The following is a 25075-nucleotide window of genomic DNA, read 5'->3' as shown; positions in this document are numbered from 1 at the left end:
GGGTTGGATTGTGGTCGGTGCAGACTCGATGGGCCGAATGGCCTCCTTCTGCACTGTAGGGTTTCTATGATTCTATGATTTCTATGGAGAGGCTTAGTTATGAGGAGAGATTGGGTAAACTGGGGTTGTTCTCCCTGGAAAGACGGAGGATGAGGGGAGACTTAAAATTATGAAAGGCATAGATAGGGTGAACGGTGGGAAGCTTTTCCCCAGGTCGGTGGTGACGTTCACGAGGGGTCATAGGTTCAAGGTGAAGGGGGGGAGGTTTAACACGGATATCAGAAGGACGTATTTTACACAGAGGGTGGTGGGGGCCTGGAATGTGCTGCCGGGCAAGGTGGTGGAGGCGGACACACTGGGAACGTTAAAGACTTATCGAGACAGCCACATGAACGGAGTGGGAATGGAGGGATACAAAAGAATGGTCTAGTTTGGACCAGGGAGCGGCACAGGCTTGGAGGGCCGAAGGGCCTGTTCCTGTGCTGTATTGTTCTTTGTTCTTTGTTTAATGACTGAATGTGTCTCCCTCCACCTCCAATCCCTCCCCCATCCCCCCCCTCTCTCTCTCCACCTTCAATTTCTCACACTCGCTCTTGCATCATTTGATTTGATATTGTCCAATGTACGGGGTGCAGTGTATGTATGGGGTATGGGGTGCAGTGTATGTATGGGGTATGGGGTGCAGTGTATGTATGGGGTGCAGTGTATGTATGGGGTATGGGGTGCAGTGTATGTATGGGGTGCAGTGTATGTATGGGGTATGGGGTGCAGTGTATGTATGGGGTATGGGGTGCAGTGTATGTATGGGGTGCAGTGTATGTATGGGGTATGGGGTGCAGTGTATGTATGGGGTGCAGTGTATGTATGGGGTACGGGGTGCAGTGTATGTATGGGGTATGGGGTGCAGTGTATGTATGGGGTATGGGGTGCAGTGTATGTATGGGGTATGGGGTGCAGTGTATGTATGGGGTGCAGTGTATGTATGGGGTATGGGGTGCAGTGTATGTATGGGGTATGGGGTGCAGTGTATGTATGGGGTATGGGGTGCAGTGTATGTATGGGGTATGGGGTGCAGTGTGTGTATGGGGTATGGGGTGCAGTGTATGTATGGGGTATGGGGTGCAGTGTATGTATGGGGTATGGGGTGCAGTGTATGTATGGGGTGCAGTGTATGTATGGGGTATGGGGTGCAGTGTATGTATGGGGTGCAGTGTATGTATGGGGTATGGGGTGCAGTGTATGTATGGGGTATGGGGTGCAGTGTATGTATGGGGTATGGGGTGCAGTGTATGTATGGGGTATGGGGTGCAGTGTATGTATGGGGTGCAGTGTATGTATGGGGTATGGGGTGCAGTGTATGTATGGGGTATGGGGTGCAGTGTATGTATGGGGTATGGGGTGCAGTGTATGTATGGGGTACGGGGTGCAGTGTATGTATGGGGTATGGGGTGCAGTGTATGTATGGGGTATGGGGTGCAGTGTATGTATGGGGTATGGGGTGCAGTGTATGTATGGGGTGCAGTGTATGTATGGGGTATGGGGTGCAGTGTATGTATGGGGTATGGGGTGCAGTGTATATATGGGGTATGGGGTGCAGTGTATGTATGGGGAATGGGGTGCAGTGTATGTATGGGGAATGGGATGCAGTGTATGTATGGGGTACGGGGTGCAGTGTATGTATGGGGTATGGGGTGCAGTGTATGTATGGGGTATGGGGTGCATTGTATGTATGGGGTGCAGTGTATGTATGGGGTATGGGGTGCAGTGTATGTATGGGGTGCAGTGTATGTATGGGGTATGGGGTGCAGTGTATGTATGGGGTATGGGGTGCAGTGTATATATGGGGTATGGGGTGCAGTGTATGTATGGGGAATGGGGTGCAGTGTATGTATGGGGAATGGGATGCAGTGTATGTATGGGGTACGGGGTGCAGTGTATGTATGGGGTATGGGGTGCAGTGTATGTATGGGGTATGGGGTGCATTGTATGTATGGGGTATGGGGTGCAGTGTATGTATGGGGTGCAGTGTATGTATGGGGTATGGGGTGCAGTGTATGTATGGGGTATGGGGTGCAGTGTATGTATGGGGTATGGGGTGCAGTGTATGTATGGGGTATGGGGTGCAATGTATGTATGGGGTATGGGGTGCAGTGTATGTATGGGGTGCAGTGTATGTATGGGGTATGGGGTGCAGTGTATGTATGGGGTATGGGGTGCAGTGTATGTATGGGGTATGGGGTGCAGTGTATGTATGGGGTGCAGTGTATGTATGGGGTATGGGGTGCAGTGTATGTATGGGGTATGGGGTGCAGTGTATGTATGGGGTGCAGTGTATGTATGGGGTATGGGGTGCAGTGTATGTATGGGGTATGGGGTGCAGTGTATGTATGGGGTATGGGGTGCAGTGTATGTATGGGGTATGGGGTGCAGTGTATGTATGGGGTATGGGGTGCAGTGTATGTATGGGGTATGGGGTGCAGTGTATGTATGGGGTATGGGGTGCAGTGTATGTATGGGGTATGGGGTGCAGTGTATGTATGGGGTGCAGTGTATGTATGGGGTGCAGTGTATGTATGGGGTATGGGGTGCAGTGTATGTATGGGGCATGGGGTGCAGTGTATGTATGGGGTATGGGGTGCAGTGTATGTATGGGGTATGGGGTGCAGTGTATGTATGGGGTATGGGGTGCAGTGTATGTATGGGGTATGGGGTGCAGTATATGTATGGGGTATGGGGTGCAGTGTATGTATGGGGTGCAGTGTATGTATGGGGTGCAGTGTATGTATGGGGTATGGGGTGCAGTGTATGTATGGGGTATGGGGTGCAGTGTATGTATGGGGTATGGGGTGCAGTGTATGTATGGGGTATGGGGTGCAGTGTATGTATGGGGTGCAGTGTATGTATGGGGTGCAGTGTATGTATGGGGTATGGGGTGCAGTGTATGTATGGGGTGCAGTGTATGTATGGGGTATGGGGTGCAGTGTATGTATGGGGTATGGGGTGCAGTGTATGTATGGGGTATGGGGTGCAGTGTATGTATGGGGTGCAGTGTATGTATGGGGTATGGGGTGCAGTGTATGTATGGGGTATGGGGTGCAGTGTATGTATGGGGTGCAGTGTATGTATGGGGTATGGGGTGCAGTGTATGTATGGGGTGCAGTGTATGTATGGGGTATGGGGTGCAGTGTATGTATGGGGTATGCGGTGCAGTGTATGTATGGGGTATGGGGTGCAGTTTATGTATGGGGTATGGGGTGCAGTGTATGTATGGGGTATGGGGTGCAGTGTATGTATGGGGTGCAGTCTATGTATGGGGTATGGGGTGCAGTGTATGTATGGGGTATGGGGTGCAGTGTATGTATGGGGTATGGGGTGCAGTGTATGTATGGGGTATGGGGTGCAGTGTATGTATGGGGTATGGGGTGCAGTGTATGTATGGGGTATGGGATGCAGTGTATGTATGGGGTATGGGATGCAGTGTATGTATGGGGTATGGGATGCAGTGTATGTATGGGGTATGGGGTGCAGTGTATGTATGGGGTATGGGGTGCAGTGTATGTATGGGGTATGGGGTGCAGTGTATGTATGGGGTATGGGGTGCAGTGTATGTATGGGGTATGGGGTGCAGTGTATGTATGGGGTATGGGGTGCAGTGTATGTATGGGGTATGAGGTGCAGTGTATGTATGGGGTATGGGGTGCAGTGTATGTATGGGGTATGGGGTGCAGTGTATGTATGGGGTATGGGGTGCAGTGTATGTATGGGGTATGGGGTGCAGTGTATGTATGGGGTATGGGGTGCAGTGTATGTATGGGGTATGGGGTGCAGTGTATGTATGGGGTATGGGGTGCAGTGTATGTATGGGGTATGGGGTGCAGTGTATGTATGGGGTATGGGGTGCAGTGTATGTATGGGGTATGGGGTGCAGTGTATGTATGGGGTGCAGTGTATGTAAGGGGTATGGGGTGCAGTGTATGTATGGGGTATGGGGTGCAGTGTATGTATGGGGTGCAGTGTATGTATGGGGTATGGGGTGCAGTGTATGTATGGGGTATGGGGTGCAGTGTATGTATGGGGTGCAGTGTATGTATGGTGTATGGGGTGCAGTGTATGTATGGGGTATGGGGTGCAGTGTATGTATGGGGTATGGGGTGCAGTGTATATATGGGGTATGGGGTGCAGTGTATGTAAGGGGTATGGGGTGCAGTGTATGTATGGGGTACAGGGTGCAGTGTATGTATGGGGTATGGGGTGCAGTGTATGTATGGGGTATGGGGTGCAGTGTATGTATGGGGTATGGGGTGCAGTGTATGTATGGGGTATGGGGTGCAGTGTATGTATGGGGTATGGTGTGCAGTGTATGTATGGGGTATGGGGTGCAGTGTATGTATGGGGTATGGGGTGCAGTGTATGTATGGGGTGCAGTGTATGTATGGGGTATGGGGTGCAGTGTATGTATGGGGTATGGGGTGCAGTGTATGTATGGGGTGCAGTATATGTATGGGGTGCAGTATATGTATGGGGTATGGGGTGCAGTGTATGTATGGGGTATGGGGTGCAGTGTATATATGGGGTATGGGGTGCAGTGTATGTAAGGGGTATGGGGTGCAGTGTATGTATGGGGTACAGGGTGCAGTGTATGTATGGGGTATGGGGTGCAGTGTATGTATGGGGTATGGGGTGCAGTGTATGTATGGGGTATGGGGTGCAGTGTATGTATGGGGTATGGGGTGCAGTGTATGTATGGGGGATGGGGTGCAGTGTATGTATGGGGTATGGGGTGCAGTGTATGTATGGGGTGCAGTGTATGTATGGGGTATGGTGTGCAGTGTATGTATGGGGTATGGGGTGCAGTGTATGTATGGGGTATGGGGTGCAGTGTATGTATGGGGTGCAGTGTATGTATGGGGTATGGGGTGCAGTGTATGTATGGGGTATGGGGTGCAGTGTATGTATGGGGTGCAGTATATGTATGGGGTGCAGTATATGTATGGGGTATGGGGTGCAGTGTATGTATGGGGTATGGGGTGCAGTGTATGTATGGGGTATGGGGTGCAGTATATGTATGGGGTATGGGGTGCAGTGTATGTATGGGGTATGGGGTGCAGTGTATGTATGGGGTATGGGGTGCAGTGTATGTATGGGGTATGGGGTGCAGTGTATGTATGGGGTACGGGGTGCAGTGTATGTATGGGGTACGGGGTGCAGTGTATGTATGGGGTATGGGGTGCAGTGTATGTATGGGGTGCAGTGTATGTATGGGGTATGGGGTGCAGTGTATGTATGGGGTATGGGGTGCAGTGTATGTATGGGGTATGGGGTGCAGTGTATGTATGGGGAATGGGGTGCAGTGTATGTATGGGGAATGGGGTGCAGTGTATGTATGGGGAATGGGGTGCAGTGTATGCAGCATTCGCAAGCCTCCGCGAATCACCTTTATAGAGTCATAGAGGTTTACAGCATGGAAACAGGCCCTTCGGCCCAACTTGTCCATGCCGCCCTTTTTATTTAAAACCCCTAAGCTAATCCCAATTGCCCGCGTTTGGCCCATATCCCTCTATACCCATCTTACCCACGTAACTGTCTGAATGCTTCTTAAAAGATAAAATTGTCCCCGCCTCTACTACTGCCTCTGGCAGCTCGTTCCAGACACTCACCACCCTCTCTGTGTGAAAACATTGCCCCTCTGGACACTTTTGTATCTCTCCCCTCTCACCTTAAACCTATGCCCTCTAGTTTTAGACTCCCCTACCTTTGGGAAAAGATATTGACTATCTGGCTGATCTCTGGGGGTCCTTGTGCATGAGACGCAAAAACCCAGTCTGCAGGTGCAACAGGTGATCAAGAAGGCAAATGGGATGTTGGCCTTTATCGCGAGGGGGGATAGAATATAAAAGCAGAGATGTCTTGCTGCATCTGTACAGGGCATTGGTGAGGCCGCAGCTGGAATATTGTGTGCAGTATTGGTCCCCTTATATGCGGAAGGATATATTGGCCTTGGAGGGAGTGCAGAGAAGGTTCGCCAGGTTGATACCGGAGATGAGGGGTGTTGATTGTGAGGAGAGACTGAGCAGATTGGGTTTGTACTCGTTGGAATTTAGAAGGCTGAGGGGGGATCTTCTAGAGACCTATAAGATAATGAAGGGGCTGGATAGCGTGGAGGTGGAGAGATTCTTTCCACTTAGAAAGGAAGCTAGAACTAGAGGGCACAGCCTCAAAATAAAGGGGGGGTCAGTTTAGGACAGAGTTGAGGAGGAACTTCTTCTCTCAGAATCTCTGGAATTCTCTGCCCACTGAAGGGGTGGAGGCTTCCTCGTTGAATATGTTTAAATCACGGATAGATGGATTCCTGATCAGTAAGGGAATTAGGGGTGATAGGGATCAGGCGGGTAAGTGGAACTGATCCACTTCAGATCAGCCATGATCTTATTGAATGGCGGGGCAGGCTCGAGGGGTTAGATGGCCTACTCCTGCTCCTATTTCTTATGTCCTTATGTCCCTCATTATTTTATAGACCTCTATACGATCAACCCTCAGCCTCCTACGCTCCAGAGAAAAAAGTCCCAGTCTATCCAGCCTCTCCTTATAACCCAAACCATCAAGTTCCGGTCGCATCAAGGACTCGTTGGCCAGATGTCTGATTGATGTGGGGGTTGAAGGTTACTGCAGGGGGTGTTAGGGGATGGGCAGTAAAGGTTACAGCCAAATCAGCCATATTTTTCGGATGAGGGGCAGGAATCGAGAGGCTCATTTTTGTTCTGGTTTTAAATTCTTATCAATTTGGACAATGATGATTCCGACTGATATTGTCGGGAACAAATGTTGGGTGAGGGGAAGGTCAGGTATGTTTTTCTCTCTTGTTGTTTTTCTCTCTTGTCAGTCCAGCAGCCATGTTTTTTTGGATCCGACCAGCTCAGTCTGTGGTGGTGCCCCTCTCGAGCCACTCTCGATGATGGACGTTGAAGTCCCCCCCCACCAGAATACATTCTGCACCCTTGTCACCCTCAGTGCTTCCTCCAAGTCGTCTTCAATTCATGAGCTGAGGAGGGATGGTATTTGTTAAGCAGTTGGAGGGATCCTTGCCCATGTTTGACCTGGTGCCATGAGACTTCATGGGGTCTGGAGTCGATCATTGAGGACTCCCAGGGTACCTCTTCCTAACTGGACACCACAGTGCGGCGACCTTCCCTGGGTCTGCCCTGTCCCTGGGAATGGTGATGGTGGTGTCGGGGGAATTTTCTGCCACATACGATTCTCTGAGTATGCCTGTGTCAGGTTATTCTTTGACAAGTCTGCGTACAGCTCCTAGAATCCTAAAACCCCTACCCTGCAGAACGAGGCACAGTGGGTTAGCACAGCGCCAGGGACCCAGGTTCAATTCCGGCTTCGGGCCACTGTCTGTGCATGGTCTCCTCTTGTCTGCGTGGGTTTCCTCCGGATGCTCCAGACATGTCCAAAGATGTGTAGGTTAGGTGGATTGGCCATGCTAAATTGCCCCTTAGTGTCCAAAGATGTGCAGGTTAGGTGGATTGGCCATGCTAAATTGCCCCTTAGTGTCCAAAGATGTGCAGGTTAGGTGGATTGGCCATGCTAAATTGTCCCTGAATGTCCAAAGATGTGCAGGTTAGGTGGATTGGCCGTGCTAAATTGTCCCTGAGTGTCCAAAGATGTGCAGGTTCGGTGGATTGGCCATGCTAAATTGCCCCTTAGTGTCCAAAGATGTGTGGGTTAGGGGGATTGGCCATGCTAAATTGTCCCTTAGTGTCCAAAGATGTGTGGGTTAGGTGGATTGGCCATGCTAAATTGTCCCTTTGTGTCCAAAGATGTGCAGGTTAGGTGGATTGGCCATGTTAAATTAGAACATAGAACATAGAAAGCCACAGCACAAACAGGCCCTTCGGCCCACAAGTTGCGCCGATCACATCCCCACCTCTAGGCCTATCTATAGCCCTCAATCCCATTAAATCCCATGTACTCATCCAGAAGTCTCTTAAAAGACCCCAACGAGTTTGCCTCCACCACCACCGACGTCAGCCGATTCCACTCACCCACCACCCTCTGAGTGAAAAACTTACCCCTGACATCTCCTCTGTACCTACCCCCCAGCACCTTAAACCTGTGTCCTCTCGTAGCAACCATTTCAGCCCTTGGAAATAGCCTCTGAGAGTCTACCCTATCCAGACCTCTCAACATCTTGTAAACCTCTATCAGGTCACCTCTCATCCTTCGTCTCTCCAGGGAGAAGAGACCAAGCTCCCTCAACCTATCCTCATAAGGCATGCCCCCCAATCCAGGCAACATCCTTGTAAATCTCCTCTGCACCCTTTCAATGGCTTCAACATCTTTCCTGTAATGAGGTGACCAGAACTGCGCGCAGTACTCCAAGTGGGGTCTAATCAGGGTCCTATAAAGCTGCAGCATTATCTCCCGACTCCTAAACTCAATCCCTCGATTAATGAAGGCCAGTACGCCGTACGCCTTCTTGACCGCATCCTCCACCTGCGAGGCCGATTTAAGAGTCCTATGGACCCGGACCCCAAGGTCCTTCTGATCCTCTACACTGCTAAGAATGGTACCCTTCATATTATACTGCTGCTTCATCCCATTGGATCTGCCAAAATGGATCACCACACACTTATCCGGGTTGAAGTCCATCTGCCACTTCTCCGCCCAGTCTTGCATTCTATCTATGTCTCGCTGCAACTTCTGACATCCCTCCAAACTATCCACAACACCACCTACCTTGGTGTCGTCAGCAAACTTACCAACCCATCCCTCCACTTCCTCATCCAGGTCATTTATGAAAATGACAAACAGCAAGGGTCCCAGAACAGATCCCTGGGGCACTCCACTGGTCACTGACCTCCATGCAGAGAAAGACCCCTCCACAGCCACTCTCTGCCTTCTGCAGGCAAGCCAGTTCTGGATCCACAAGGCAACAGCCCCTTGGATCCCATGCCCTCTCACTTTCTCAAGAAGTCTTGCATGGGGGACCTTATCGAACGCCTTGCTGAAGTCCATATAGACCACATCCACCGCTCTTCCTTCGTCAATGTGTTTGGTCACATTTTCAAAGAACAATTGTCCCTGAATGTCCAAAGATGTGCAGGTTAGGTGGATTGGCCGTGCTAAATTGTCCCTGAGTGTCCAAAGATGTGCAGGTTAGGTGGATTGGCCATGCTAAATTGCCCCTTAGTGTCCAAAGATGTGTGGGTTAGGGGGATTGGCCATGCTAAATTGTCCCTTAGTGTCCAAAGATGTGTGGGTTAGGTGGATTGGCCATGCTAAATTGTCCCTTTGTGTCCAAAGATGTGCAGGTTAGGTGGATTGGCCATGTTAAATTGCCCCTTAGTGTCCAAAGATGTGTGGGTTAGGGGGATTGGCCATGCTAAATTGCCCCTTAGTGTCCAAGGATGTGTGGGTTAGGGGGATTGGCCATGCTAAATTGCCCCTTAGTGTCCAAAGATGTGTAGGTTAGGGGGATTGGCCATGCTAAATATGCCCCTTAGTGTCCAAAGATGTGCGGGTTCGGGGGATTGGCCATGCTAAATTTTCCCTTAGTGTCCAAAGAAGTGCAGGTTAGGTGGATTGGCCATGCTAAATATGCCCCTTAGTGTCCAAAGATGTGCAGGTTAGGTGGATTGGCCATGTTAAATTGCCCCTTAGTGTCCAAAGATGTGCAGGTTAGGTGGATTGGCCATGTTAAATTGCCCCTTAGTGTCCAAAGATGTGTGGGTTAGGGGGATTGGCCATGCTAAATTGTCCCTTAGTGTCCAAAGATGTGCGGGTTAGGGGGATTGGCCATGCTAAATTGCCCCTTAGTGTCCAAAGATGTGTGGGTTAGGGGGATTGGCCATGTTAAATTGCCCCTTAGTGTCCAAAGATGTGTAGGTTAGGTGGATTGGCCATGCTAAATTGCCCCTTAGTGTCCAAAGATGTGCGGGTTAGGGTGGATTGGCCATGCTAAATTGCCCCTTAGTGTCCAAAGATGTGCGGGTTAGGGTGGATTGGCCATGCTAAATTGCCCCTTAGTGTCCAAAGATGTGAGGGTTCGGGGGATTGGCCGTGCTAAATTGCCCCTTAGTGTCAGAGGAATTAGCAGGGTAAACACATGGAATTATGGGCTAGGATGGGATTGTTGTTGGTGCAGGCTTGATGGGCTGAATGGCCTCCTTCTGCACTTGCAGGGATTCGGTAATTCTATGACATTAGTCAGGGCCTTTGGGTTACAATTCCAAAATCACTCAGTTGCTGTTGCTTCGCACTGTCTACCCGTCACTGAAGGAGCTGTCATTCAAATTTAGAGGGAGATCTTTGACTTCTGTACCGGAACTAACCTCGAACACTCTGATGCATCCCCATGATGAGATCATCAGTCTTGGAGACATTCCACTACCTGGGAGGGAGGACAGGTTCTCGGGAAGACGGCTGTGAAGATTGAGCCTATTTTAATCTCCTGTCCAATTCCCTCAGGATTGCGGTGACCAAGATTGGATGGGAGCAGAAGATGAAGATCTCCAAGGATTCAAATACAGGCCTGGAATACACACCACAACCCAGGGTGTTTTTATCTGGAGCAAACCCTTCCTGATGGACACAGATCAGGGAAAGGTAAAGGACAGCACACTCTCTGTAACACTCTCTCACTCTGTACCTTTCCTGATGGACACAGAGCAGGGTAAGGTAGGTGAGAGCTCGATTGTCTCTCTCTCTGTAACACTCTCTCACTCTGTACCTTTCCTGATGGACACAGAGCAGGGTAAGGTAGGTGAGAGCTCGATTGTCTCTCTCTCTGTAACACACTCTCACTCTGTACCTTTCCTGATGGACACAGAGCAGGGTAAGGTAGGTGAGAGCTCGATTGTCTCTCTCTCTGTAACACACTCTCACTCTGTACCTTTCCTGATGGACACAGAGCAGGGTAAGGTAGGTGAGAGCTCGATTGTCTCTCTCTGTAACACAGTGCTGAGGGAGCGACGCACTGTGGGAGGGTCAGTGCTGAGGGAGTGCCGCACTGTGGGAGGGTCAGTGCTGAGGGAGCGCCGCACTGTGGGAGGGTCAGTGCTGAGGTAGCGCCGCACTGTGGGAGGGTCAGTGCTGAGGGAGCGCCGCACTGTGGGAGGGTCAGTGCTGAGGGAGCGCCGCACTGTGGGAGGGTCGGTGCTGAGGGAGCGCCGCACTGTGGGAGGGTCGGTGCTGAGGGAGCGCCGCACTGTGGGAGGGTCGGTGCTGAGGGAGCGCCGCACTGTGGGAGGGTCAGTGCTGAGGGTGCGCCGCACTGTGGGAGGGTCAGTGCTGAGGGAGCGCCGCACTGTGGGAGGGTCGGTGCTGAGGGAGCGCCGCAGTTCAGGTTGCTGTACAGTTGAAGGGAGAATGGTGATGTGCATCAAAGTCTATGTTTGTCTCCAATTCTTTCCAATCTCTGCGCCTTCAATTTCTTTCTCGATCCGAATGATCGAATGGGATGCCAGGTCTGCAATGCTTTTCCCGAAAGTGCGGCGGAAGCAGACGTTAGCGGATAATCTGTCCCCCAGAGGAAGCACTGGGGGATTTCTAAAATAGTTAATGGCACTGATGTTAGGAAGGGACATTGGGGAAGCATGGGTTAAAGACAATTAAGTGGGTGATCACGAGCAGGGTGCGAGTCAGAGGCTTTTCCTGCAATCGGAGACATACAGAACCGAACCGGCAATGATGAGAGGTCTCCTCAAGCTGTAAGTGAATCAATGAGAAGTTGTTGTCATCTTGAAAGATCAGGCATCGACAAGATTAGTCCCCCCTCCCAGAATGACCACCAAACGTTATAACTTATTCGTTTTCACTTGTGTCCAACAGATGGCAATCTTCCTGGTGGATACAGAAGGTTGCAATAGTTTCGAGCGTGAGAAAAATGTGAATATCCAACTCTCAGCACTCAGCATGTTACTGAGCTCCTACCTGGTGAGTGCGTCTCGGTTGGCACAAGGCTCGGGGGGGCGGGGAAACAGCCAGTCAGAGTGAGGCCTGGGGGTATGGGGTCAGTGTGAAGCCTGGGGGTAACGGTCAGTGTGAGGCCTGGGGGTATGGGGTCAGTGTGAGGCCTGGGGGTAACGGTCAGTGTGAGGCCTGGGGGTAATGGTCAGTGTGAGGCCTGGGGGTAACGGATCAGTGTGAGGCCTGGGGGTAATGGTCAGTGTGAGGCCTGGGGGTAACGGTCAGTGTGAGGCCTGGGGGTAATGGTCAGTGTGAGGCCTGGGGGTAACGGATCAGTGTGAGGCCTGGGGGTAATGGTCAGTGTGAGGCCTGGGGGTAATGGTGAGTGTGAGGCCTGGGGGTAATGGTCAGTGTGAGGCCTGGGGGTAATGGTCAGTGTGAGGCCTGGGGGTAACGGTCAGTGTGAGGCCTGGGGGTAACGGTCAGTGTGAGGCCTGGGGGGAATGGGTCTTTGTGAGGCCTGGGGGTAACGGTCAGTGTGAAGCCTGGGGGTAATGGTCAGTGTGAAGCCTGGGGGTAATGATCAGTGTGAGGCCTGGGGGTAATGGTCAGTGTGAGGCCTGGGGGTAAGGGGTCAGTGTGAGGCCTGGGGGTAAGGGGTCAGTGTGAGGCCTGGGGGTAACGGTCAGTGTGAGGCCTGGGGGTAACGGTCAATGTGAGGCCTGGGGGTAACGGTCAGTGTGAGGCCTGGGGGTAACGGTCAGTGTGAGGCCTGGGGGTAATGATCAGTGTGAGGCCTGGGGGTAACGGATCAGTGTGAGGCCTGGGGGTAACGGATCAGTGTGAGGCCTGGGGGTAAGGGGTCAGTGTGAGGCCTGGGGGTAAGGGGTCAGTGTGAGGCCTGGGGGTAAGGGGTCAGTGTGAGGCCTGGGGGTAAGGGGTCAGTGTGAGGCCTGGGGGTAACGGTCAGTGTGAGGCCTGGGGGTAACGGTCAGTGTGAGGCCTGGGGGTAACGGTCAGTGTGAGGCCTGGGGGTAACGGTCAGTGTGAGGCCTGGGGGTAACGGTCAGTGTGAGGCCTGGGGGTAAGGGGTCAGTGTGAGGCCTGGGGGTAACGGTCAGTGTGAGGCCTGGGGGTAATGGTCAGTGTGAGGCCTGGGGGTAACGGTCAGTGTGAGGCCTGGGGGTAACGGTCAGTGTGAGGCCTGGGGATAAGGGGTCAGTGTGAGGCCTGGGGGTAATGATCAGTGTGAGGCCTGGGGGTAATGGTCAGTGTGAGGCCTGGGGGTAACGGTCAGTGTGAGGCCTGGGGGTAAGGGGTCAGTGTGAGGCCTGGGGGTAAGGGGTCAGTGTGAGGCCTGGGGGTAACGGGTCAGTGTGAGGCCTGTGTGTAATGGTCAGTGTGAGGCCTGGGGGTAAGGGGTCAGTGTGAGGCCTGGGGGTAAGGGGTCAGTGTGAGGCCTGGGGGTAACGGTCAGTGTGAGGCCTGGGGGTAACGGTCAGTGTGAGGCCTGGGGGTATGGGGTCAGTGTGAGGCCTGGGGGTAACGGTCAGTGTGAGGCCTGGGGGTAACGGTCAGTGTGAGGCCTGGGGGTAACGGTCAGTGTGAGGCCTGGGGGTAATGATCAGTGTGAGGCCTGGGGATAACGGTCAGTGTGAGGCCTGGGGGTAAGGGGTCAGTGTGAGGCCTGGGGGTAACGGTCAGCGTGAGGCCTGGGGGTAACGGTCAGTGTGAGGCCTGGGGGTAACGGTCAGAGTGAGGCCTGGGGGTAATGGTCAGTGTGAGGCCTGGGGGTAATGGTCAGTGTGAGGCCTGGGGGTAACGGTCAGTGTGAGGCCTGGGGGTAACGGTCAGTGTGAGGCCTGGGGGTAATGGTCAGTGTGAGGCCTGGGGGTAATGGTCAGTTTGAGGCCTGGGGGTAACGGTCAGTGTGAGGCCTGGGGGTAAGGGGTCAGTGTGAGGCCTGGGGGTAACGGTCAGTGTGAGGCCTGGGGGTAATGGTCAGTGTGAGGCCTGGGGGTAACGGTCAGTGTGAGGCCTGGGGGTAACGGTCAGTGTGAGGCCTGGGGGTAACGGGTCAGAGTGACTGTCGGGGGTAACAGAGTGACTCTCGGGGGTAACAGAGTGACTCTCGGGGGTAACAGAGTGACTCTCGGGGGTGACAGAGTGTCTCTCGGGGGTAACAGAGTGACTCTCAGGGGTAACAGAGTGACTCTCGGGGGTAACAGAGTGACTCTCGGGGGTAACAGAGTGACTCTCGGGGTAACAGAGTGACTCTCGGGCGTAACAGAGAGACTCTCGGGGGTAACAGAGTGACTGTCGGGGGTAACAGAGTGACTCTCGGGGGTGACAGAGTGACTCTCGGGGGTAACAGAGTGACTCTTGGGGGTAACAGAGTGACTCTCGGGGGTAACAGAGTGACTCTCGGGGGTAACAGAGTGACGCTCGGGGGTAACAGAGTGACGCTCGGGGGTAACAGAGTGACTCTCGGGGGTAACAGAGTGACTCTCGGGGTAACAGTGACTCTCAGGGGTGACAGAGTGACACTCGGGGGTAACACAGTGACTCTCGGGGGTAACAGAGTGACTCTCGGGGGTAACAGAGTGACTCTCAGGGGTAACAGAGTGACTCTCGGGGGTAACAGAGTGACTCTCGGGGGTAACAGAGTGACTCTCGGGGTAACAGAGTGACTCTCGGGCGTAACAGAGAGACTCTCGGGGGTAACAGAGTGACTGTCGGGGGTAACAGAGTGACTCTCGGGGGTGACAGAGTGACTCTCGGGGGTAACAGAGTGACTCTCGGGGGTAACAGGGTGACTCTCGGGGTAACAGAGTGACTGTCGGGGGTAACAGAGTGACTGTCGGGGGTGACAGAGTGACTGTCGGGGGTAACAGAGTGACTGTCGGGGGTAACAGAGTGACTGTCGGGGGTAACAGAGTGACTCTTGGGGGTAACAGAGTGACTCTCGGGGTGTAACAGAGTGACTCTCGGGGGTGACAGAGTGACTCTCGGGGGTAACAGAGTGACTGTCGGGGGTAACAGAGTGACTCTCGGGGGTAACAGAGTGACTCTCGGGGGTAACAGAGTGACTGTCGGGGGTAACAGAGTGACTCTTGGGGGTAACAGAGTGACTCTCGGGGGTAACAGAGTGACTCTCGGGGTGTAGTATAACTTTCTGCTGGAGAATCCCCATTTGGTCGAATCTGTGCTAATTAATGATAATTCCACTTTGTGTTCCCTTCCTCTCCCATTTTCCTGTCTTTCAGATATTTAACATTGCTTCAAAGATTGCCCCAACTGATCTGGAATTTTTAGAGGTTAGTTTTTACTTTGTATTCACTGTTGAAAGAATGAATTTATTTTGATTCCTCTCCCATTTTTGAATAAAAGCATCGTTCTGTCCAGCTTATCAACACTGGGGGTTTGACTGAACAGGCGACTGGATTCATTCGAGGTCTTCACGTTGAATTAGTTCATTTTTCCACTGCAACAAATCTTCTCATCCCCATGAAGGGCAGCGGGGAGGTCCAGGCTTCATTCCTGGTGTCTGCACTGAGTTAGTTTAATTTCTCCCAGAGTGAGACTGATTCTCACTCCCACACAGAACAGGAGATCACTTCTACCTGCTGAGCTGGGCAGGCCTGGACATTGGCAGGGTTGACACAGCTCACATGAATAACCTTGGGGCAGGGGTTTAAACGCACACCAAAGGCTCCCGGTGAATTTTTGACAATGACTGGGCCATTGTCAAAATGCTTCTGTCTGCTGAATGATAGACTTGATGTCCTGCCCAATAGTAACAGGGAGGTGGAGGAGCAGATAGGGAAACAGATCCTGGAGAGATGCAGCAATAACTGGGTTGTCGTGATGGGAGACTTTAATTTCCCAAACATAGATTGGAATATCCCGAGGGTAAGGGGATTGGATGGGGAGGAGTTCGTCAGGTGTGTTCAGGAGGGTTTCCTGACACAGCATGTGGACAAGCCTACAAGAGGAGAGGCTGTACTTGATCTGGTACTGACCAATGAACCTGGACAGGTGTCGGATCTCTCAGTGGGAGAGCGTCTTGGGGATAGCGATCTTAACTCGATCTCCTTTAGGCTTGCATCGGAAAAAGAGAGGATCAGGCAAGCTAGGAAAGCGTTTATATGGAGTAAGGGGAAATATGAAGACATTAGACAGCAAATTAGAGGAGTAAATTGGAAGGAGGTATTCTCGGGGAAATGTACTGAAGAGAGGTGGCAGTTTTTCAAGGAATGTCTGTCTAGAGTTCTACAGGACAACGTTCCGAGCAGACAGGGAGGTGTTGGTCGGTTAAAGGAACCGTGGTTCACGAAAGCTGTGCGGGACCTAGTCGAGAAGAAAAGGAAAGCGTACAAGAGGCTCAGAGAGCTTGTCGAAGATAGGGATTTAGAAGAGCATACGGCTTGTAGGAAGGGACTAAAGGAGGAAATTAGGAGAGCCAGAAGGGGTCACGAGAAGGCCTTGGCAGGTAGGATTAAGGAGAACCCTAAGGCGTTCTATAAATATGTGAAGAGTAAAAGGATGAGACGTGAAGGAATAGGGCCTATAAAAGGTGAAGGCGGAAAAGTCTGTACGGAACCAGTAGAAATGGCAGAGGTGCTTAATGAGTATTTTGCCTCGGTTTTCACAGAGGAGAAGGACCTGGGTGGATGTACTGCGGGCGTGCGGTGGACTGAAAAGATTGAGTATGTGGACTTTGAGAAAGAGGTTGTGCTGGAATCTTTGAATGGCATCAAGATAGATAAGTCGCCGGGTCCGAGTGGGATGTACCCCAGGTTACTGTGGGAGGCGAGGGAAGAGATTGCAGAGCCTCTGGCGATGATCTTTGCGTCGTCGATGGAGACGGGAGAGGTGCCAGAGGATTGGAGGATTGCGGATGTGGTTCCTATTTTCAAGAAGGGGAATAGGGATAGCCCAGGAAATTACCGACCGGTGAGTCTAACCTCAGTGGTTGGTAAACTGATGGAGAAGATCCTGAGGGACAAGATTTATGAGCATTTAGAGAGGTTTAGTATGCTCAAGAATACTCAGCATGGCTTTGTCAAAGGCAGATCGTGCCTTACGAGCCTGGTGGAGTTCTTTGAAAATGTGACTAAACACATTGACGAAGGGAAAGCGGTAGATGTGGTTTATATGGATTTTAGCAAGGCGTTCGATAAGGTCCCCCATGCAAGGCTTCTGGAAAAAGTGAGAGGGCATGGGATCCAAGGGGCTGCTGCCCTGTGGATCCAGAACTGGCTTGCCCAAAGGAGGCAGAGAGTGGGTATAGATGGGTCTTTTTCTAAATGGAGGTCGGTCACCAGTGGTGCGCCCCAGGGATCTGTTCTGGGACCCTTGCTGTTTGTCATTTTCATAAATGACCTGGATGAGGAAGTGGAGGGATGGGTTGGTAAGTTTGCCGACGACACGAAGGTTGGTGGGGTTGTGGATAGTCTGGAGGGATGTCAGAAGTTACAGAGGGACATAGAGAGGATGCAAGACTGGGAGGAGAAGTGGCAGATGGACTTCAACCCAGATAAATGCGTCGTGGTCCATTTTGGTAGGACAAATTGGATGAAGGAGTACAATATAAAGGGAAAGACTCTTAGTACGGTAGAGGATCAGAAGGACCTTGGGGTCCGGGTCCATAGGACTCTAAAATCGGCCCCGCAGGTGGAGGAGGTGGTTAAGAAGGCGTATGGTGTGCTGGCCTTTATCAATCGAGCGATTCAGTTGAAGAGTCCGGGGATACTGATGCAGCTATATAAGACCCTCGTCAGACCCCACTTGGAGTACTGTGCTCAGTTCTGGTCGCCTCACTATAGGAAGGATGTGGAAAAGATTGAAAGGGTGCAGAGGAGATTTACAAGGATGTTGCCTGGATTGAGTGGCATGCCTTATGAGGATAGGCTGAAGGAGCTCGGTCTTTTCTCCTTGGAGAGACGAAGGATGAGAGGAGACCTAATAGAGGTATATAAGATGTTGAGAGGCATAGATCGGGTGGACTCTCAGAGGCTTTTTCCCAGGGTGGAAATGGCTGCTACGAGAGGACACAGGTTTAAGGTGCTGGGGGGTAGGTACAGGGGAGATGTTAGGGGGAAGTTTTTCACACAGAGGGTGGTGGGTGAGTGGAATCGGCTGCCGTCAGTGGTGGTGGAGGCAAACTCAATAGGGTCTTTTCAGAGACTCCTGGATGAGTACATGGGACTTAATAGGATGGAGGGTTATAGGTAGGCCGAAAAGGTAGGGATATGTTCGGCAGAACTTGTGGGGCTGAAGGGCCTGTTTTGTGCTGTAGTTTTTCTATGTTCTATGTTCTAAATCCCTGGACTAAGACTTCCAGGAACAGTCTCCCCACAGGCTCTTCTCGAAAGACAAGACTATAGATGTCCCTCTGTGGAATAAGGGCCATTCCCTTGACAGCCGGTCACACTGGGTTGACAGTCAGTGTTTGTACAACCCAGACTGAAGCATGGGATCATTGGGGTTAACGGGGTGAATGGAGGCGGAGCGAGAGAACCTTGTCACAGCGATGATTGACATCTTTTTTCTGCTTTTATTCCAGATGTTCCTGGATGTGGCGCAAAAGGTTGGAGAGGTTGTGAACTTGGATCCCATTCAGGTATCGGATCGTCCATTGTTTCATTGTCATTGAACTGTTCGGGGACAGGGAGAGAGTGGGAGAGGGGGATGGATAAAAACAGAAGCCTACTGAGGAGTCGGGGACTTGCTGACAGATAAATGTGAAATGTTTTGACACCCAAAATGCCACAATTTAGATGTTTTGGATCATTTCTCATCAATGATTCATCATCGGGCTCTGCCCTGTAAAGGTAAGTTGACCATTTCATTAATCAGCAGTGTGTAAGCGTTAATATTACAGTACCTTTCCTAACGGAGCAAGAAACCGCAGACATTCAAAGCTGTTGCAAGATGTGGTGGGAAACCTTCCTGTTCTGTTTTGGTCTGTGATTGAAATGCTCGAGGGTTAAAAATGAATCTGTTCCATTCCATTGACTGACAGACAGTACGGAAGCACAGTGGGTTAGCACTGCTGCCTCACAGTGCCATGAAACCGGATTCAATTCCAACCATGGATCACTGTCTGTGTGGAATCTGCACGTTCTCCCCGTGTCTGCGTGGGTTTCCTCCGGGTGCTCCGGTTTCCTCCCACACTCCAAAGATGTGTAGGTTAGGCGGATTGGCCATGCTAAATTGCCCCCTAGTGTCCAAAGATGTGCGGGTTCGGGAGATTAGCGAGGTCTATACATGGGGCCACGGGTCTAGGATCTGGGTAAAATGTTCCCTCAGTGAGTTTGTGTGGACTCAATGGGCCGAATGGCCTTCTGCACTGTCGGGATTCTTTGATTCTGTTCTCGAGTATCTGCTTTGAAATGTGAAATGATTTGTAGAGAATGTTCTGTGATGTGGGCAAAGTGTTGTCTTCGGAGAGAAAAGCAGCAAGTTGCCCACTTGTGTCGCCGGCAAGATATCGCATCGTATTTTCAGGCAGGTTTTTAAAAACGAAAGCTTTTCCTGAGTTTCCTGCTGTCCCCGTGGTGGTCTCACTCTGACTCATCACTCTCAGTATAACATGAACCCAGGTGGAAGTTACATTTAATTCCCCCGACTGGAGACCAACTGGAGGAGTCCCAACGCTGTCTGTCCAAGGAGATGGTGCGAGCACTCGAGGCAGCCAGGACAACTCTGCAAGGGCTGCAGCGGAGACCTCAGTGTAGGGTGTTCGTTCCATTGTGGGCGATGTTCACTCTGGGGCCTGAACTCCATGGGACAGGGCATCAACTGTGTGGTGCAGGCACTAGTGGACATCCATGAGTGCCAACGATGGGTGGGGGAATCTAAATCTCACTCCAGCAGCCCCTCTAGGCCAAGGAGAAACCCAGGGAGCTTTGAGCACCCTCGGAGAGGAGCTGGTGCAGAGCCTGGGGCCTTCCACTCTGGGGGTGTCCAGCTCCTCTCCCTGTGATCCATACAGCACACCGAGGGAGAGTGACGCTACCACAGCCGTGCAGCTGAAAGCAGGGAGCTCTCCAGGCCTCGGTGTCCAGAGGATGTCCGCCAGGAGCGGGGCCTTGGTAGGCAGCAACATCAGGGCTGTGCTCACACTGCCACCACGCAATCTTCATGAGCCTCAGTACCCGGCCTGGCCACATTGAAGCAAGAAGCTATCAGCGTGAATCCCTCCGTCCCATTCAGGGCCTTCACATCACCCGACAGCCTTCCTATCCTCGGGGTTCCCCCTCGGTGCCCTCCTTGACACCCTCCTTATCAAAGGAGATGTGCCACTTGTAAGGCATTTGACAAAGTCCCACATGGCGGGTTGGTTAAGAAGGCTAAGGCTCATGGGATACAAGGAGAGATGGCTAGATGGGTGGAGAACTGGCTTGGCCATAGGAGACAGAGGGTAGCGGTCGAAGGGTCTTTTTCCGGCTGGAGGTCTGTGACCAGTGTGTTCCGCAGGGCTCTGTACTGGGACCTCTGCTATTTGTGATATATATAAATGATTTGGAAGAAGGTGTAACTGGTGTAATCAGCAAGTTTGTGGATGACACGAAGATGGCTGGACTTGCGGACAGCGAAGAGCATTGTCGGGCAATACAGCAGGATATAGATAGGCTGGAAAATTGGGCGGAGAGGTGGCAGATGGAGTTTAATCCGGATAAATGCGAAGTGATGCATTTTGGAAGAAATAATGTAGGGAGGAGTTATACAATAAATGGCAGAGTCATCAGGAGTATAGAAACACAGAGGGACCTGGGTGTGCAAGTCCACAAATCCTTGAAGGTGGCAACACAGGTGGAGAAGGTGGTGAAGAAGGCATATAGTATGCTTGCCTTTATAGGACGGGGTATAGAGTATAAAAGCTGGAGTCTGATGTTGCAGATGTATAGAACGCTGGTTAGGCCACATTTGGAGTACTGCGTCCAGTTCTGGTCGCCGCACTACCAGAAGGACGTGGAGATGTTAGAGAGAGTGCAGAGAAGGTTTACCAGGATGTTGCCTGGTATGGAGGGTCTTAGCTATGAGGAGAGATTGGGTAGACTGGGGTTGTTCTCCCTGGAAAGACGGAGAATGAGGGGAGATCTAATAGAGGTGTACAAGATTATGACGGGGATAGATAGGGTGAACAGTGGGAAGCTTTTTCCCAGATCAGAAGTGACGTTCACGAGGGGTCACGGCCTCAAGGTGAGAGGGGCGAAGTATAACTCAGATATCAGAGGGACATTTTTTACACAGAGGGTGGTGGGGGCCTGGAATGCGCTGCCAAGTAGGGTGGTGGAGGCAGGCACGCTGACATCGTTTAAGACTTACCTGGATAGTCACATGAGCAGCCTGGGAATGGAGGGATACAAACGATTGGTCTAGTTGGACCAAGGAGCGGCACAGGTTTGGAGGGGCCGAATGGCCTGTTTCCTGTGCTGTTCTGTTCTTGTACTGTTACACACCGGTGCTGGGAGACGCTAGTGGGGGCGCGAACCCTGCGATTGACTGCAGGGAGATGGGAGAAATGCTGCCTCTGTCTCTCCCTCACCACGTACACATTCTCTCTCTCACACACTCCCTTTTTTACACTCTCCCAGATTTTCCGATGCGGGTAACGATTGTGAACAGCCATTCTTTGTTTCCCTGCAAAAAAATGGTATTGACGCATATATTAACTGTCTTTTTCCTCTCGGATCAGCATTTGGACATCCTGGTCCGTGACTGGGATAGTGGTCACACCCATGGCAAAGAGTTTGGCAGGGAATACCTGGATGCAACTCGACAGGTAAAGCTGCTGTTAGATATGGGGTTACTGAATAATAGTGTCATCAGTAGAGATACAGTAGGTAACACAGGGCGCTGGGGGAGAGGGGTTACTGAGTGACAGTGTGAGGGAGCTGGATTAACATCAGTACAGATACAGTCAGTAACACAGGGTGCTGGGGGGAGAGGGGTTACTGAGTGACAGTGTGAGGGAGCTGGATTAACATCAGTACAGATACAGTCAGTAACACAGGGTGCTGGGGGAAGAGGGGTTACTGAGTGACAGTGTGAGGGAGCTGGATTAACATCAGTAGAGATACAGTCAGTAACACAGGGCGCTGGGGGAGAGGGGTTACTGAGTGACAGTGTGAGGGAGCTGGATTAACATCAGTACAGATACAGTCAGTAACACAGGATGCTGGGGGAGAGGGGTTACTGAGTGACAGTGTGAGGGAGCAGGATTAACATCAGTAGAGATACAGTCAGTAACACAGGGTGCTGGGGGAGAGGGGTTACTGAGTGACAGTGTGAGGGAGCTGGATTAACATCAGTACAGATACAGTCAGTAACACAGGGCGCTGGGGGGAGAGGGGTTACTGAGTGACAGTGTGAGGGAGCTGGATTAACATCAGTACAGATACAGTCAGTAACACAGGGTGCTGGGGGAGAGGGGTTACTGAGTGACAGTGTGAGGGAGCTGGATTAACATCAGTACAGATACAGTCAGTAACACAGGGTGCTGGGGGGAGAGGGGTTACTGAGTGACAGTGTGAGGGAGCTGGATTAACATCAGTACAGATACAGTCAGTAACACAGGGTGCTGGGGGGAGAGGGATTACTGAGTGACAGTGTGAGGGAGCTGGATTAACATCCGTACAGATACAGTCAGTAACACAGGGTGCTGGGGGGAGAGGGGTTACTGAGTGACAGTGTGAGGGAGCTGGATTAACATCAGTACAGATACAGTCAGTAACACAGGGTGCTGGGGGGAGAGGGGTTACTGAGTGACAGTGTGAGGGAGCTGGATTAACATCAGTACAGATACAGTCAGTAACACAGGGCGCTGGGGGGAGAGGGGTTACTGAGTGACAGTGTGAGGGAGCTGGATTAACATCAGTACAGATACAGTCAGTAACACAGGGTGCTGGGGGAGAGGGGTTACTGAGTGACAGTGTGAGGGAGCTGGATTAACATCAGTACAGATACAGTCAGTAACACAGGGTGCTGGGGGGAGAGGGGTTACTGAGTGACAGTGTGAGGGAGCTGGATTAACATCAGTACAGATACAGTCAGTAACACAGGGTGCTGGGGGGAGAGGGATTACTGAGTGACAGTGTGAGGGAGCTGGATTAACATCCGTACAGATACAGTCAGTAACACAGGGTGCTGGGGGGAGAGGGATTACTGAGTGACAGTGTGAGGGAGCTGGATTAACATCAGTAGAGATACAGTCAGTAACACAGGGTGCTGGGGGGAGAGGGGTTACTGAGTGACAGTGTGAGGGAGCTGGATTAACATCAATGAGTAATGGTGGGCAGTGAGACGAAGGGCTTTCAATGAGAATCTCAACGCTTTCCAAATTTTTATTCACAGAGACTTGCGAGTTCCAGGACGAGGTACCAGCCATTCATGAAGAAGGAATTATCAAAGGCTCAGTGCTACTTGTTACCACACCCAGGAGAAGCAATTGCTTGTAGCTCGACAGGGCACAGCAAAGGCAAGTGATATAAAGCACTGTCCCAGAGGGGGAAAGGACAGTGTATCTAACGCACTGTGACACACGGTCCCAGAGGGGGAAAGGACAGTGTATCTAACGCACTGTGACACCCGGTCCCAGAGGGGGAAAGGACAGTGTATCTAACGCACTGTGACACCCGGTCCCAGAGGGGGAAAGGACAGTGTATCTAACGCACTGTGACACCCGGTCCCAGAGGGGGAAAGGACAGTGTATCTAATGCACTGTGACACCCGGTCCCAGAGGGGGATAGGACAGTGTATCTAACGCACTGTGACACCCGGTCCCAGAGGGGGAAAGGACAGTGTATCTAACGCACTGTGACACCCGGTCCCAGAGGGGGAAAGGACAGTGTATCTAACGCACTGTGACACCCGGTCCCAGAGGGGGAAAGGACAGTGTATCTAACGCACTGTGACACCCGGTCCCAGAGGGGGATAGGACAGTGTATCTAACGCACTGTGACACCCGGTCCCAGAGGGGGATAGGACAGTGTATCTAACGCACTGTGACACCCGGTCCCAGAGGGGGAAAGGACAGTGTATCTAACGCACTGTGACACCCGGTCCCAGAGGGGGAAAGGACAGTGTATCTAACGCACAGTGACACCCGGTCCCAGAGGGGGGAAAGGACAGTGTATCTAACGCACTGTGACACCCGGTCCCAGAGGGGGAAAGGACAGTGTATCTAACGCACTGTGACACCCGGTCCCAGAGGGGGAAAGGACAGTGTATCTAACGCACTGTGACACCCGGTCCCAGAGGGGGAAAGGACAGTGTATCTAACGCACTGTGACACCCGGTCCCAGAGGGGGAAAGGACAGTGTATCTAACGCACTGTGACACCCGGTCCCAGAGGGGGAAAGGACAGTGTATCGAACGCACTGTGACACCCGGTCCCAGAGGGGGAAAGGACAGTGTATCTAACGCACTGTGACACCCGGTCCCAGAGGGGGAAAGGACAGTGTATCTAACGCACTGTGACACCCGGTCCCAGAGGGGGAAAGGACAGTGTATCTAACGCACTGTGACACCCTGTCCCAGAGGGGGAAAGGACAGTGTATCTAACGCACTGTGACACCCGGTCCCAGAGGGGGAAAGGACGATGTATCTAAATTTCTGCTCCCTTTTAGAAATGACGGAGAGATTCAGAAATTACCTGGTGGAATACTTTCGTTGTGTCTTGGATTCTCTGCCAATGAGTGGACGGAGAGACATGTCTGGATCGATCCTGACCTGCAGTCAGTTGTTTAATCAGATAAAGGTATTTTGTCATGATACTGTACTTTGTTTGCTGTGTGTTTGTCTTTGTGAGTTTGAGAGTATGTGTCTGTCTCTAACGATGTCTCTGACATTCCTTTGCTGTTTGTTTGCCTGTGCTTTGGGACATTTGATTCAGCACATGCACTCTATTTCCATGTCTCAGTGCCAACATTGACACTAAACACACACTTCTTATGTTGCTGCATGTGTGATCGTGAAAATGGGCTTTCTCTTTGAGATTTCCCATCTTGCCTTCGCATTGCTGTCTGGGTCCAGAATTCTTGTCCATCCCTCATTGCTCCTTAAGATGCGGGTGGGTGAAACCTCTTCTTTCGGTCCCCGTCTGTCATGTCGGTACACCCACAGTGCTGTCAGGGAGGGACTTTGAGGATTT

General features: G+C 51.8%; 1 protein-coding gene across 1 annotated transcript in view; it reads left to right on the top strand.

Moving 5' to 3' along the window:
- Positions 1–25075, top strand: part of LOC144487465 (uncharacterized) — a 107596-nt gene that overhangs the window by 10338 nt on the left and 72183 nt on the right. Inside the window, exons 3-9 of the mRNA XM_078205561.1 lie at positions 10474–10611; positions 11836–11940; positions 15180–15230; positions 18482–18538; positions 21620–21706; positions 23278–23401; positions 24552–24682. Of these exons, the coding sequence (XP_078061687.1) occupies positions 10495–10611; positions 11836–11940; positions 15180–15230; positions 18482–18538; positions 21620–21706; positions 23278–23401; positions 24552–24682 (672 nt within the window). The 5' untranslated portion in view covers positions 10474–10494. The remainder of the gene's footprint in view (positions 1–10473; positions 10612–11835; positions 11941–15179; positions 15231–18481; positions 18539–21619; positions 21707–23277; positions 23402–24551; positions 24683–25075) is intronic.

This window comes from Mustelus asterias, unplaced genomic scaffold, assembly GCF_964213995.1.
Source record: "Mustelus asterias unplaced genomic scaffold, sMusAst1.hap1.1 HAP1_SCAFFOLD_819, whole genome shotgun sequence".
NCBI classification, from domain to species: domain Eukaryota; kingdom Metazoa; phylum Chordata; class Chondrichthyes; order Carcharhiniformes; family Triakidae; genus Mustelus; species Mustelus asterias.
Note: the sequence above shows the minus strand (reverse complement) of the source record. Positions and strands in the feature narration are given on the sequence as shown.